A 16,697-nucleotide genomic window follows, 5' to 3' on the forward strand; every position below is an offset into this window, starting at 1 on the left:
TATAGGTTGGTACAATTAAAATCATAAAGAACTAAATTATTAATTCCTGCTAAGAATTACCAATATTTTTAAGGAATTACAAATTTTCTAAGCGAAGCTCTTGTCTAAGTATCCAATGATGAAATAGTTTTAATTGACAAAAATCAAAGTGTACTTTAAGAGTCACAAGCTCATTTATAATATAACCCTTGAGTGAAATTAATTCCTGAACCTAGAGATTTTTTTCACTGCAAATTCATCAAATCAGTTAGTGAATATTAGTGACATACTCTAAAAATGTTAAATATGACAGAAAATGAATTATCAAAGCAGCTCACCATGCAGGTTTGATTTTGTAATAAGACCTCCAGCAACAATGGTATTCTGGTATCCTAGTTTCAGTGGAATCAAATCAAATAAAAATCTATTTAAAATCTATAGAACTGAGATCTAGAGCAACAAGTTAAAAGAGCCCATAAAACTATTATACCATTTAAAATGTTCTAATCAGTTAATTAAAAAAAGAAAGACTTTTGAACAATCCTATTCAGAAAGGATTGTATCAAAATGATTGACACATCAAAATAAAAAATTTATACCAATCATTATTTTCTCCTATTTTTACCTTCAAGATCCTCAAGTTCTTTGGGTTTGGCCCAGCGGGATTCCTTTGTTTGAGAATTGTAATAGTAAGGCTTTCCAGAATCAGATTTGTATTCCTTCCAGGGGCATTTAGATAATAGTTGCTATAGAGAAAAAACTTTTAGTTAACTGGTGGATTTAGCATCACCAATGATTCATTTTACTAGATATTATCTATGTAATTCTAAAACTTGAAGGTTACTGGTAAAAAGGTAATTTATTTAAAGTAACAAACCAATGTCAAATCCATACGGGCTTAGCACTTACCCAACGCAGGGAAAAATTTCTATTCTGTTTTTAACATAACATTCCAAATATTAACACAGGTAGGAATAGGAAACCAAAATTTAAGCAACAGCAATATCTGAATAGTCTGCTTAGATATGTTCCAGGATACTTTGTTACAATTGTATTCAAGCTTTCTTACATTAAAAAACAATGTAGGTATGATATACCTAACTCAAGTGTTTCTCAAAAAGTCCACTGAAACTGGAATTCAAAAAAAACTTTATTTTGGTTCAAAAATTTTGAAAGCCATGCACAGCAAGGGTCCTTGAAAGTTTCAATGGGGGTGGGGGAGCAGTGTTGTGGTATAATGGCAAAACCATAGCAGCAATTCCAGCATCCCATATAGGATTCTGGTTCTCATCTAGCTCCTTGCTAATGGCCTAGGCAAAGCAATGGGAAGATGGCCAAGCATCTGTGCTTTTGTCAATTCTGTTAAGTAAATAAACACATCTTAAAAACAAAACCCACAACATCATGAAACAGATATGTATGAGTGTTGAAATATTGCATCAAATATTTGAATTCCAGTTTTGGAGTTTTTGAAGTATTCTTATCAAAGTATTAGGATGATATTATAAAGATATTGAAAACTTGAATCCTGACAGTTATTTTGGACAATATAAGCATATGTAACGAGAACCAATACTGACTATAAAATCAGAACAGGGAGATTTAAAATTTATAATAGAAAATAATATCTCTTTTTTTCAAGATCAATTTCAGCAGAGACAACTTCCCATTCTAAAAGAAGGAAGTGTTTGTAATTAAAATTTCATTACCATTATTCCCAACTCCTTTGGAAATTTTAAGGCTTCATTTTGCTAAGAAAGCAACTGAAAATATGAATTTTAAAAAAATAGTCCAGGAAATGCAATAAGTCTTATTTCTACCTTTCTGCAATAAAGTCAATAAATAAAATTATTCAGGAAAAAATTTATTTGTTTGGAGAAGGGAGTTTTGGTACTAACCTTGTTCTAGTATACAAGCAGGAATAGTATTTAAATAGTTAAATACAAAATCCAAAAAGATATGCCATGGTCTATAACAGTCCCCTTTTTCCACCTCTGAAACTGTACCTCAGCAGGTGTCTTAAGATCATCTGGTTTCTCCCAGGTAGACTGTTTTGTTTCAGTATTATAGTAGTAAGTCCTTCCATCAGGTGATTTATGTTCAGTCCACATTGATTTCTGCAGAAAAAATACAAAAAAATTAAGTTATGCAACAATTTCACCTATAGTAAATATCAGTATCGTTACTTTTAACAATAAACATATGTGAAGTATTTCTCAGCATAAGACATTTAGAATAATTTATCAATGCATGCCAGGAGAAAACTGAAAAACAAGGAATGTTTAAAACATTTCAAGGGCAGCATGGTTTCTTCTCTCCTGGAATTGCAAAGACATGACTGCACTCCTAACAACGCTTTGTAACTTGGATACACAACACATTATTCCAACAATATAAATCTACACTTAGTGGATACAACATGAACGAATTAGCTGCTAATATAATATAGGTGAACTGATCATACTCCTAATTCAATGAGTGTCGTATTAGTTTTAAATTGTGATGCTAGCAAGTAGTAACTCTCAGAACAAATGGCTTTTGCATTACAATCAGAATTGAACTGTCAACAAATTAAACTGGAAAGCAAAGAAAAACAGAACTACAGATAACGCAAATCAACAGAGGTGAGATAAAGTTTTATGTGAAATTAGCTTGAAATATTGTAAATCTAAGTTTTGCCAAGGTTCCAAAAGAACTAGTAGCACCTGTACTAAAATCTATTAATAAAATTTTTAGTATTCAATAACATGATGGCTCAAGTCAAGGTTGCTGCTAAATTTATCAAGTTATCAGGATTAAGTGAATGCTACCAAATACAGCTGATTATTCTGGCAACCAGATTTATCAGGTTGTGACAAACTTTGCTTGAAGGGTTATAAAGACTATAGACACTGCATTTAAAAAAAAATCTAATAAGAGTATTACACATCTCAAACAAAAACTCAGCACAGTAACCTAGCAGCTCAAGCCCTCGCATTGTGTGCACTGGGATTCCATATGGGCACTGGTTCTAATCCTAATGGCCCAAATTCTCCTCCAGCTCCCTGCATGTGGCCTGGGAAAGCAGTTGAAGATGGCCCAAAACCTTGTGACCCTGGACCCCGGCTCCTGATCTGCTCAGCTTTGGTCATTGCAGCCACTTGGGGAATAAATCAACGGAAGAAAGATATTACTCTGCCTTTCCTTCTCTCTGTATACCTGACTTTCCAATGAATAAATAAATAATATTTTTCAAAAAAAAGCAAAATCCCAAACTGTCCAAGCTGTCCTACCCTCATATTTTACTCTGCAATTATTTGAAAATTCATTTACTTAGACAATACACACATCAAGAAGCAGTCTGTGCTTAGACAAAAAGAAATGAAGGCAAGTAAAAGCTAACACACTCCTAAAACTTCTTTGGAGAATAGTCTTTTATAGTATTTCTTTAAAAAAAAAATTCTGAAATAAGTGAAAAGCACTGGTTTGCATTTATTTCAAGCAGAATTACATGCTCTTTTTCTTAACAACTTCCACTAAAAGCTGATGGACTTCTGATTTCTGCTTTGGATATGGCTGAAAACACGTGAGTCACTTTTTCTGATTTCCTTACCACAGTCACTTTACTTGGTTCTAGCATATTCTATTGGACAAAAAATGATACTATTTCTCAAATACTAAAAATCTGGGAAAATATTTTAACTTTTGTAGCTTTAGAGAAGTTAAGATTTCATGAAATTAGTTTCTGTAATAATTCTACACTTTTTCAAATACCAGTTTCCAATTTACTACCATCACAGTTATTGTACTAATAAAATAAAATGGTTGTTGAGGAAAAAATTAACTTTTCAATATAGAGACAAACTGGATGCACATTTGTACAATAAGCATTAAAAACCATCGTGAGGTAGGTATTGTGGTAAGGGAGTTAAGCCACCACTTGCCATGTCCAGTGACCAGGCACTCTGCTTCAAAGCCAGGTCCTTGATAAGGCACTTGGGAAGACAATAGCTCAAGTACTCTAGAGTCCCTGACACTCACACATCGGGGACATCCAGCTGTTGGTGCCTGTCTTCTGCCCGCTCCAGCCCTTGAAACAGTTGCCAATGGGTTAAGTGAATCCATAGATGGAAAAAAATCTCTCACCCTCCCCTGGCACTCTGCTTTTCAAATAAATCATATAAATGAATGCTATGTAATAATATGTAGTACTATGAGTATGACCATCAATAGAAGACTTAAAGATAACAGATTAAGAAAGAATAAACAATATTTACTGTGTTGAGCACCATTCATTTTTATTGTGTCAGTATATGTATTTATAGATTTCTCTTTTAGAGAACTTTAGAAAAAAGAATATGCTAACACCTGAAAATAACAAAGAGAATGAAAACTGAAAGCTTATTTTATCAAATAAACATTAAGGTCAATGTAAGTGCAAAAGCAAAATATTCAATCATAAATAAACAGACATAAATGAGACAAATAAAATATATGATAATATATGAGAATTTAATAAGTGAAGTCAACAGATGATAGACCAGAAAAAATATTTGAAACTCAGGACTAATAAAGGGTTAATACATTTGAAGGACTCAATGTCAAATCAATGACAAAAAAAATTAGGAAAGAACTAGGATTACCAGAGAATAAACCCAAAGAGCACACAAAATGTTAGTCTCCCTTAGGAGTCCAATAAGAAGTTAGTTTAAATCTATGTCCACTGACCAAAAATAAAATGGTTCATACATTTGCTGCTATAGATTTTTGTAGAAAAAGATATGGTACGACTGTACTGTTATCAGAAATATACACTGCGTATCTTCTCCCTGAAACATAAGATGCCTAAATGCTTTCTATCCCTGAAATTTAGAATCCCAAGAAAAAAATAGCAATTCTCCAGCACCATCAAATACTTAATGAACTCATTTAAACGTTCACATACGATATTTCCAAAGTTTTCAGAAAAACTGAATTGACAGAGAAGTTAGTTTTGGAACCAAAATTTTTGAGATCCATGCATCCAAGGAAACCTGTAAAACCTCTTTTTCTTGCACACTGTAAAATACTAGTTAGGGATCTCTGGAATTTTTTTTATACCCAAATGAGTATTTTTATGCTATTTTCCCATAGCTTTCTGAAGTACACTTGATATGGGAACCTACCTATTTTCTGCAACTAATTTTATTCCTGCACCTCAAGTTAAGCTCCACTTAAGACACCAACATCCACACCACATCGGAGCACTGCCTCAAGTCTTAGCTGCTCTATATACAGATGAGCTCTCTGTGCACGGGGACGCAGTGGAAAAGGTCCATATACTAGGGTTCTGACACACGTATGGGAGACCTGCATGGTATTCCTGGCTTTTGCTTTGTTCTGAACCAGCTCCAGCAGTTGCAGCAATACAACAGGTGAACTAGTGGGAAGATTTCTCTCCCTTTGCTGCTCTGTCTTTAAAAAGAATTTTAAAAACCTTTATTTCAAAAGCACAGGTAATATGAAACTAGCATTCAAGACTTATACACAAACATACCCAATTTATATTTAAATACTATTCACAATGAATTGTGCTTTCCTTAACTTACACTTGCTTTATTTTCACACCAATCAATCCAAGCTTTTTTTTTCAAAAATAAAGTACATTGGAAGATTAGCAGAATATTTTGCCATTCAACTTTTAAAGCAAAAGACATCCTAAGAATATTATAAATAAGCTTACCAATTAAAAAATTACTTTTCCAAGAAGCACAGCTGATAATTAATCAAAGCCTTTTTGTTTTTTTTTTTAAGACTTGTTTGTCACACAGTTATGAGGAGAGACAAGGTGAAAGGATAGATAGGGAGGGAGCAGATGAAAAAGAAACAGGGATACCATGCATCTTCTGGTTCATTCCCAAAAGGGCTGCAATGACCACAACTGGGCCAGGACAAAGCCAGGACTATCCAGAGGTCCAGGTTTCGCAACACTTTTCACTGCTTTCCCAAGCACATCAGAAAGGAATTGGATGGGAACAGGAGTAGCCTGGTCTTAATTAAGCTGGCTGCTCTAATATGGATATGAGATGTTGGTGCTGCAGCCAGTGGTTTAGCTTACTCCATCACAAGGCCATTTTCTCCATCTTTTCAAGCTAACAGTGGGATTTAGTAGCTCTCTGGTCTATTACCTCTAAATAAGATTATACACATTAACTCTTCTTTGATCTTTACAGAATGGCAAGAAACAGTAAAGAGCCATCAATAAATGGTGTCTCTGTCTGGGGACTAATACTATTTCCCAAAATATGGAGCATGATAAAAAAGCTTAACAAAGTGCCATTTACAGAATCATTAGCGAAAGAACAAAACTATTAGCTTTAGAAACAACTTGGTCTGTAGTACACATGAACTTATTTTCTTCACATTCTCTAAGTAACGTAATGTAAAAATGTTATGTAGCATTTCCTTCAGTTATAATAACTAATCTAGAGATGGCAAAGTAAATGGGAGGATATATGTACATATTATTTGCTGAAAGTCCTAGCACCAATCAGCAAAATATCCAGCAACAACTGTACTGGAGAAAGTTTATATCAGGTTTGTAGTAAAAATAAGGATAATTTCATTTTTCCATTATTAAAAAAAAAAAAGAGTACCTAATAATTACAATTATGTATTTTAAGAGTTCTACTTCCCTTGTAATTACAAGAAAAACCGAGATCCAAAAGTTAATATGAATAGGTTTATCTGCTTTGATTTTAATATAGTTTCTTCCCAGCAAATTTCAAACAGAGATCTGATTCTTAATGTGGTAGTATTGGGAAGGATTCAATTAAGAGATGGAAAAGTAGGTAATTAAGAAGAATTAGTGCTTTTCTCCAGGTAGTGAATTTTCACTCATGGAACTGGATTGGTTATCATAAAAACACACTACCAGAAAGCAAGTTTTAGCTTCCTTAGTTTGTTCTATTGCTCGTAGTCTTGCTGCCATGTGAGTGCTTCGTCATCCATCACCCTCTGTTCTTACATATTCTTCCTGTATGTGATTCCATCTAGCATATTGTCAAGTACACAGAAGGCTCTCACTAGAGGTTGAAAAGATGAAAACAGCTTCACAGCCTTTCAGCCTCCAAAACTGTTGGTTAAATAAAGCCCTTGTTCATTTATAAAGCAGCTCACCTAAGTTATTTGTTACAGCAATATGCAATGTGCTGAGACACTTTGAAAAGTACCAAAGACAGATTGCAATCCTGGCAAAGAAAACTTAAGGCTGACATATGGAATAATTAACTTGGCACATAATCTTTAAACAGATATAGGTTTCAATGAAATAGGTTAATAGATAATAAATAAAGGTATTAGCAGAAGTTTAAAGAGTACTTACTGCGCCAGATGTTGCACCTAACAAAAAAAAAAGGCAAAATATTTATACTGTGATAAATCATGCTGTCCTCTTTATCTTAATAGTTATACTATTTATTACTGTTTCATACTTAATCAAAGAACCTGAAATCGTCACATTAGCCCTAAGTGTGTGTTTTTCTCATGAAATATATAGTGTAAAGCACTTTCAGAATTTGAGCTTCCATTATTTAATTTAATCTGACTTTAGAGCCAGTCTGAATAGTATTTTTCCTGTATTTTGCTCTTTTTGCTATTATAAATTATCTATTTTATTCTATTCCTCTTTCTTGGCTTTGAATGTTATCATAATATAATTTCTCCAATTTCTAATTCTATGTGTCAGATATCTGGAACAATGTTCTATACAAGAAACAACCATTAGTATTCACATTTATTGCTTAAACTAAAATTTAAATTAAGACTAAATAAATTTGAATATCTTAAGCTATACTAGCCACATTTGAAACACTCAGTAAGCACACAAGGCTAATGGTAACTATATGTAACAACATAGATCACAGAACATTTTCATTACTAGAGAAAATTGTATTAGGTGGTACAATCCTATACTATAAGACACGGATTTTGAAATGTGTTATTCACCCAAAGCTCACAAATAATCTCTAACTTTAGAAGCTTAAATTAAAAATATATATGAAAAACAAAGATTATAAAAGAAAAGCACTAGCAAATTCCATATACACTAACAGCACTCCAAGCAAGCCACTATGAACACCAACTGTAAAGCCACAGCATTTTAAAAGTAATTAAAAAGAAATCTCAAGGTAATCTCCAAAGTTATTTGGGAGTAACTCAGGTCTAGATATCTAAATTAAAAACAAGAAAGCTGTTACGCATTGCCAAATATTATTTTCATTTAAACAAACAATGAAATTTGCAAAGTTGCTTAAAGAGAGGTTATATCCCACATAAAGTTAATGAAAAACACAATATATTTATAGTAAACATTTCAGTTATACCGTTTGGGTATAATCACGCTAATGGTCAAGATCTGGAATATTAATATATGTTGAAATTACTAATGGATAATTGAAGTGCTTTTATTATATTCAAACTTATGGGTCAAAATAGCAAAATACTGGTAAAAGCAAAAAATTTTGAACAAGGTTTGTGCACAGGTCCAGTGACTACAAATGACAAGGAATAACAGACTGTACAATTCAGAAGACTATCTGACTAGTATACATTGGTGGTACATCTAACACATACGGAGTTACTACCCTATGCTACCGTTTGCTGAGTAAAAATATGGTCTGGGGCACTGCAGCAAGCCACTCATGACTTAAAGCCATACAGTATCAAAACACTGCTGTTTCTGCTAATTAACCTGGAAGGGTATTGGATGATGGCCCAAGCACTGGGGCTTCTGTGCCTCACGTGGGAGATCTAGACGTAGTTGTCAACTCCTAACTTTGCCTGGCCCAGCTGTGGCTGTGGCAGCCATTTAGGAATAAATCACCAGATGGAAAATTTCTTTCTCTTTAATGCTCTACCTTTTAAAGTAACAAATCACAAACACCCCTCACACAAATATGGACTCCACAGAATTCAATAATTCAACAAATATTCTAAATAGCTGTGTTAACAGGACAATTTCTAAGCACTGAATACTCAAGATAAAATTTCAGATATTCAATCATGTAAAACTTAGACCTTAAATGGCAGCAATGATTATGAAATTTAAAAACACTGATGACAAGTCTATCTGTACATCAAGTTGGTACAGAGCTCTTAAAAACAAAAAAGCTATTAGAAAATAGGGTGGGGGAGATGTTTATTTTGGATTCCCCGCAGTTTATTCCCAATATACATTTTCCTATGAACTTTTGAAGCCTCCTATATGCATGGATTTCAAAATATTTTTGATTCAAAATAAACCTAACCTTTAATTTCATTTTTCAAGAACTTAAGTACCCTGGTATACAGCACCACTCATGTATACATACCTGCTGCTACATCCATACTATTTACTCCTGGCTGTAAGAAGAAAAATATAATTAGTAATATTCATCTTTGTTTAAAGTACATTTTAAACACATTTCTCATAAATAAGTTTCTCTATGTATAATTTTCAAGTCATTAACTCAAAAAGATTCTTAGCGAAAGTTGTAGTGATCTCACTGCCTGAGTTTGCTATAAATAACAATGAATTTTATCATGAAGTTAGAAATGACAAGACACTGCCCAACATCCCACAGGCAACATACTACTTTCTCATATTAGAATTTCGAAACGTATGTTAATTTAAGAGCTATATAGGGGTTGGCGCAGAGACAAAGTCCATTAAGCGTATGCCTGCAGCATCAAATCCCCCAGAGACTGGTTCCAGTCCTGGCTTTTAAACACTGCTTCCTATTGATGTCTTGGGAAAGTAGAGGAAAATGGCCTAAATGCTAGAGTCCCTGTACCCATATTAAGAGACCTGGGGAAAAGCCCCTGGCTTCAGACTGGCCCAGCTCTGACCATTACAGCCTGCTGGATAGTGAACCAGCAGATGGAAGATATCTCTGTCTCTCCTTCTCGCTCCCTTTCATATTCTGCTTTTCAAAATCTTAAGAAAAAAAAGATTTTAAAAAAAAAGGGAGAGAAAGGTTCTAGAAAAGGCAACAGAAACAAATCACTCCAATGGAGTATGCTACACCTACTCATTGCAGCCACTGTGTAGTAAAGAAACTGAGCTAATTTAAAAATCATCTTGTATCTGTATTGCTAACAAACCAATAAGGGTAGTTTCTATAATGCCATAGCTTAAATCCTACATAGCTTAAATCCTACAAAGTACAGATTTCAAATTAAATGTTCTGATTTCTTAAACTAATATTAAATCATATCTATCTCCAATTAGCACTCAATAATGAGTCCACACATTTAAATGTTAAATGGGAATATTTATTCTATATTATGGAATAATCTAGATTTAGAAAACAAAGCCAATTGAGAACAGGAAGCATAATGTTACCAGAATAATTAAATGCTTATGATTCACAAATTACATTTTTAAGTATTCTGTTATTGCTTAATACAGAATTATCTTGCCAAAATAGAGAAAAAAAGTTACTGCCTACCATTCAACTGATAGCAACCAACACTAAATGTTCACTGTAACATCCACATTACAGCAGGCAGACAATGTAAAAAAAGCTAATCTAACCATCTATAAAGTAGTTGTTTATATGTATATATAGTTTTATTTGTATATCTATACATGCATAAAATTAATCACTCATAAATGCATTATGGAAAATAGTTCTTTTCACAAGATTACCGGTAAAGCAGGCTGCATGGAAGCCTGTGACATATGGGACATCATCATGCCAGGCATTACTGAAGACATCATTCCAGGCATCTAAAATAAAAATAAGAAATGTTACTATACATTACCAAAGTTGAATTTGACTTTAAGAATCATACAACTTAAGACAGCCTTGAATCGACCATTCTACTATACAGACAGTATGCTTAGTAAGTACTTGTTGAATGAATGAAAAGCTTTATCAACAGCCTAAGTTATCTTTCATATACAATCAAAATTATTTTAACAATTAAAAATTTTCAACAATTATTTCTACCCATTAAAAGTTTCCTAATACTTTTCACCTATTATTTTAAATGTCTGCAACAAAAAACTTCCACAGCAATCTAGATCATTACAAAATCTTAGATTAAAGATACTTAAAAATATATGAATCACTCATTTTATAACTATCCCCTACTTCTTGGTCAAAAAATGAAGTATACATATCTTCAAGTAAGACTAAGAATCATGGAGATAAACATACATGTTTCAGTTATCTGACCAAAGCATGCAGCCTGCTTTACCAGTAGTCTTACATTAGTGTATTACAGTATTATAATTTTGCTTTTATGTATACCAAATATATCCAAGGAAACTGGAGTAGTGGGGATGACAAAAATTACACAGTATTGGAACAAGACAATGAGTTATTCAGCAATTTTAAATTAAATTGTACAATTTGAGAAATAGCAACAACAGAAGAGATTAAGCATATTGGTCAAAAACAACAAATAAACCACAGTCATTTAATAATAGACTACACATCCTGAATTTTATTGCTTTTGTCAATTCATTAAGCAAAATAAGTCTAAATTAACTATAAAAATGAAGTTGCATGAAAAAATATCCAGGATCTTGAACCAACACTGTTAGTAACTGTTTGCAGAAATCATGACTAAAATATGGTATTTATTTGGAACACATGGTGAAAACAATACATAACAAAATTTAAAAAAACATTTATTTAAAAGGCGGAGTGGCAGTGAGAGAGCAAGAACGAGAGTGAAAGATCAAGGAGATTTTCACTCTCCAAATGTCCAAGACAACTGCAAGCGGGCAAGTCAAAGCCAGGAGCTGGGGACTCCACTCATATCTCCTACAAGTGTGGCAAAAATCCACATACTAGGGCCATCACCCATTACTTCCAGTTGGACAGTAGGAAGCTGGATGGGAAGCATGAAATAACCAGAGCTTGAACCCTGGCACCCTGATATGGGATGCTGCTGGGCTAAATACTTGTATTTGCATGTGTACATGTACACACACATAAATGCAGCATTTGGAAACAGAAAATTTGACAACCCTCACTAACTAGACCAACTAGAGAAACCATTTAAAAAATAAAGCTAAAGGAAAATAAAGGTACCAAGCAAACCCTTGGCCTGCTCCCAGACCATGTGCGCCCTCACCACATCCAACAGATATATGTTTACAATTTCCCTCCACCATAATGTAACACAAATTGAATCAGGAACTGGTTCGTAAGAAAAAGCAACTCAAAAGTATCCAGGGCCACAAACCTGCTTCTAAACAGTCTACAAATAAAATGAAAATCTAGTAACACACAAAGCCACCAGACTTTCTGGCCAAACTGAGAAATCTAAGTTTGACTTAATTGCTACTAACAATATTAGTTATTGTATTATACTATCTAGGGAATTACAAGAAAAAATTCATATATGTTCATTATAGACACAATTTCTTCTTTAATGAACATTTTGAACCAATAATTCAGTGGATGTAAAGCCTATAGATATGGAATACTTACATTTATCTGGTCAACCTACTTTGAAGTCAGGAAACTCAAACTCAATAGAGTACATGAAATCTTTCAAAGTTTACAAAACAAGTCAGCAGAATTAATTCTAACACAGAATATGAGCCCAAATAAATAAATAAATAAAAACCTCACAAATAGAGCTGAACAAAAATAAACTATCACTTTTTTTTTCCTTTTTAAACATTCTATACACATCAGAGGATACACATATTGGGTGTTTCTCAGTTAAATCACACAAAATTAAAACATTTAAAACTTACTCTAAAAAACTTTGGGATCAAAGTACCACACACATGGGACTATTACCTAATTCCCAAGTCCTTCAAGACAGATTCAATATTACATGTAGCTAAATCTTTACATCTTATTTCAGCATTAGGACAGGGGGTAACTGTCTACCTTGTTCAACAAATAAGGCAAGTGACAATGACTGAGTCATGGTCTGACAAATGCATGGCCATTGTGCAAACGACAGAATTTATCTACACAAAACTAGGTGGTTTAGGCCAACCACTTCACGTGGCCTCTACATAACTGACAGCATACTAATTTATTTATTTCAAAGTCAAGAGCAATGGGGGTGAGAGATATAGCAGATCTTCCAGCCACTAATTCAGTCTCCTAGTGGCCACTGCATGGGCCAGGGCTAAGCCAACCCAAAGCCAGGAGCCTCATCTGGGTCTCCCACACAGGATATAGCAATCCAAGTATTTGGACTATATTTCATTGCTTTTCCCTGGCCGTTAGCAGGAAGCCAGAAACGGAGAGGCTGGGACATGAACCGGTACCTATGCGGGATACTGACACAGCAGATACGGGTATAACTTGCTATACTTTGATGCCACCCATTAAACTTCTTTTATATGTAATTAGGACTAAACACATAAAATGGTAACACTCGTTATTAAGTATCACACATGCAAATAACTATATTTCAATATAACTGGTAGCACAACATACTTGTTTACACCAACCTATCACAAAACATGCAAGTAATACAAGATTCCACAGGTAAAGCTATGGTATTTTTAGGTGACGGGAATTTTTAAACTCTCCTAAGACCTTACAGGACCAAAGCCATGCATGCAGTCCCCTACTGACTGAAGCACTGTTATGAAGCACATGACTATATGATGATGACTGTACTTATATGCATCTAGATTATATAGCATATCACTCCTATATTAACCTGCACAGAATATTACTGGAACTGAGTCAAGTAGGCACCTGGAATACAACAGTGTTTATGCATCTAAACAGCAAAACGACAGTAAAAACACTAGGCAACAGCAACTTCTCGGTACCACTACAACCTTAAGGGGATACTGGTACATACACAAAATATTCCTGATGGAAAAATCATCATATAGCATATGACTGCATTTAATCAAAAATAAGGAATGATCTGAGAATTACAAAAAAATTTAAGAACATATAAATCTTCCTGTAATCATATGGCCAAAGACAGACCAAAATTATGTGATCAAACACCAAAGTAAGGCCCCAGTGTGATAGCCTCGTAGCTAAAGTCCTCACTTTCTATATGCCGGGATCCCATATGGTCACTGGTTCTAATCCCTGCAGCTCCACTTCCCATCCAGCTCCCTGCTTGTGGTCTGGTAAAGTGTAGAGGACAGCCCAAAGCCTTGGGACCCTGCACCTGCATGGGAGACCTGGAGGAAGTTCCTGGATCCTGGCTTTGAATCGGTGCAGCACCGGCCGTTTTGGTCACTTGAGGAGTGAAACAACAGATGGAAGATCTTCCTCTCTGTCTCTCCTCCTCTCTGTGTATCTAACATTCCAATAAAAAGAAATAAACCTTAAAAAAAAAAGCAAAGTAACTTAATCCATCAATCTAAAATAATTTTAAATGTCTTAACTACGTTATCAGGACCAAATGAGTATTTAACTTGCATTGTAACAATTCAGACTGGAAGGGCCTGGCGGCATGGCCTAGTAGCTAAAGTCCTCCCCTTGCACACACTGGGATCCCATATGGATGCCTGTTCTAATTTGGGAAGCCCTGCTTCCCATCCAGCTCCCTGATGGTGGCCTGGGAAAGTAGTAGAGGATGGCCCAAAGCCTTGGGACCCTGCAACTGTGTAGGAGACCTGGAAGAGGCTCCATGCTCCTTGCTTCAAATTAGCACAACTCCGGCCACTGTGGTTACTAGGGGAGCAAATCAACAGAGGGATGATCTTCCTCTCTGTCTCTCCTCCTTTCTGTATATCTGACTTTCCAATAAAAATAAATCTTAAAAAAAAAAAATTCTAAAAAAAAAAAAAAAAAGATCAGGGGTTAACACATTCTCTCCTGGTTGCCTGTGCTTAAGTTTGAGTGTGCTCTATCCTTCTGCCTTTCAATAAATCCAATTTCTGAGACTGGGTTGTGGCATAATGAGTTAAGCTACGACATATAAATCAAGCATCCTATATGGGCATTCGTTTGAGTCCAGCCTGATGCACTTCGATTCTGTTCCTCACTAATTGTCAGGGGAAAAGCAGAACCTGGCCCAAGAGCTTGGACCCTTGCCACCAGCATGGGAGATCAGCAAGAAGCTCCTGACTCCTTGCCTGGCTCTATCTTGGCCATTTTTGCCACTTGGGAGGTACATTAGCAGACAGGGAGTTACTCATTCTGTATCTGTCTCTCCTTTTTTGACATTCAAATAGGTTTTTTGTTGTTATTGTTGTTTTTAATGAACCCTGTTCTGGGGCTTGTACTGTGGCATAATGGGTTAATCCTCTGTCTCCTCAGCAACAGAATCTATATGGGTGGCAGTTCAAGTCTGGCCACTCCACTTCCATATCAACAATGGCCTGGGAAAGCAATAGAGAACAGCTCAGAGGCCTACGGCCCTGGACCCATCAGGGAGGGCAGCACAGAAGAAGCTTCTGGCACCCTGCTTCAGACCAGCACAGCTCTGTCTGTTGCAGATGTTTAAGGAGTGAACTAGCAGATAGAAGAACTCTTTCTCTCTCCCTCCCTCCCTCTCTCTGGGACTCTTTCAAGTAAATAAATATTTAATATATCTATATATAGATATATGTAGATAATGTTCTTTCACCTCTTAAAAAAAATCATAGCCCTTGATTAAGAGTTTCACTCATGAGTAAGAATTTTATTTTAACATAATAAAAATTGAGAGCCCAAGATACACTATATTTAAAAGTATCTTTCAACTCAAGGTAGTCTATGTTTTCATTTTGATTCTTTAAAAGATATAGATAACAGCATCAATCAGATTTAGGGACTATTCTAGTTTCTACTTTGAATACATGAATAAGCAGAAGCAGTTACAGATCACTAACCACAATTAATTATTTTTTTGACAAACATACAAGAGTCACATCTGAATTTGCAAATGTCCAAAAATAGCCTGACAGCCAAACCAGCAGATGGAAGACAAAAACACACATTTCATACAGCCAATTCAGAAACGATGGCAAGCTGGTTTGCTGCCTGCAATGCTGGCATACTGCTGGAGAGGAGATTCAGGTGGCTCTGCTTCCTATCTAGTTCCTTGGTAATGTGCTCTGGGAAGGAAGCAAAGGATGGCTCAGGTGTGTGGGTCCCTACCATGCCTGTGAGAGTGTGGGAAGGAGTTCTAGGCTCCTGGGTTAGCCTGGCCAGTCCTGACTGTCATTGCCATTTGGGGAGTGAAAGAGTGGGAAGAAACTTTCTCTTTATCCCCGTCTTTCAAAAAAAAACCTACTGACAGCAAGGTATACATATTTACCTTTACTCTAGCACTACAGACTTATCTACTAATTAAAAGAAATATGAGCATATAGAAAAGAATGAAAAGATAACTTTTGTGAGAAAATAAGCTACTCATTTTTGCTCTTTCTTAAGCTAGACCTATTCCTCTAGGTTGAAAAAAAAACAAGGAAAAATTGTTAGTATACAGTTATAGGACATATGCATACATATCGAATTTTTACTATTTATTGGCAACTTACTGAAATATGAAGTTAACCCATTGAGATTAGTTCCCTCTTCAGTACCACTATTCAGCAAATATATCCATTCACACTCTACCAGCTGCTTCCTTCATGTGTTACTACTTTAATGTTTCCTTTTTCTGCCAAAGAGCAATGTTTATTTAAATGCTACTATTCAGCATTTCCCACAAAACACTAACTCCATGTGATGTAAACACAGCAGAAACAAAACAGATAATGGGTAAGGAACAAGATTAGGAAAAAAGCAGGTGGGAGGAGATAAACTCCAAATTTTTGTAAATCCTATGCCTTGGGA

At 35.0% G+C, this 16,697-nt stretch overlaps 1 protein-coding gene across 9 annotated transcripts in view; it reads right to left on the minus strand.

Moving 5' to 3' along the window:
- The window catches only part of PRPF40A (pre-mRNA processing factor 40 homolog A), a 44,790-nt gene that overhangs the window by 21,207 nt on the left and 6,886 nt on the right, over positions 1-16,697 (minus strand). For 5 of the 9 annotated variants that reach the window (XM_040971584.1, XM_040971586.1, XM_040971585.1 and 2 more), the window contains exons 3-8: positions 10,628-10,708; positions 9,309-9,339; positions 7,322-7,338; positions 1,986-2,096; positions 605-725; positions 318-371 (exon numbers count right to left, since the gene is read on the minus strand). In XM_040971584.1, the coding sequence (XP_040827518.1) occupies positions 318-371; positions 605-725; positions 1,986-2,096; positions 7,322-7,338; positions 9,309-9,339; positions 10,628-10,708 (415 nt within the window). The remainder of the gene's footprint in view (positions 1-317; positions 372-604; positions 726-1,985; positions 2,097-7,321; positions 7,339-9,308; positions 9,340-10,627; positions 10,709-16,697) is intronic. The other 4 variants (XM_040971588.1, XM_040971587.1, XM_040971583.1 and 1 more) reach the window with 1 other exon arrangement.

The sequence above is a fragment of the Ochotona curzoniae genome, unplaced genomic scaffold (genome assembly GCF_017591425.1).
Source record: "Ochotona curzoniae isolate NIBS_2020 unplaced genomic scaffold, NIBS_Ocur_1.0 contig_2210, whole genome shotgun sequence".
Taxonomy (NCBI): Eukaryota; Metazoa; Chordata; class Mammalia; order Lagomorpha; family Ochotonidae; genus Ochotona; species Ochotona curzoniae.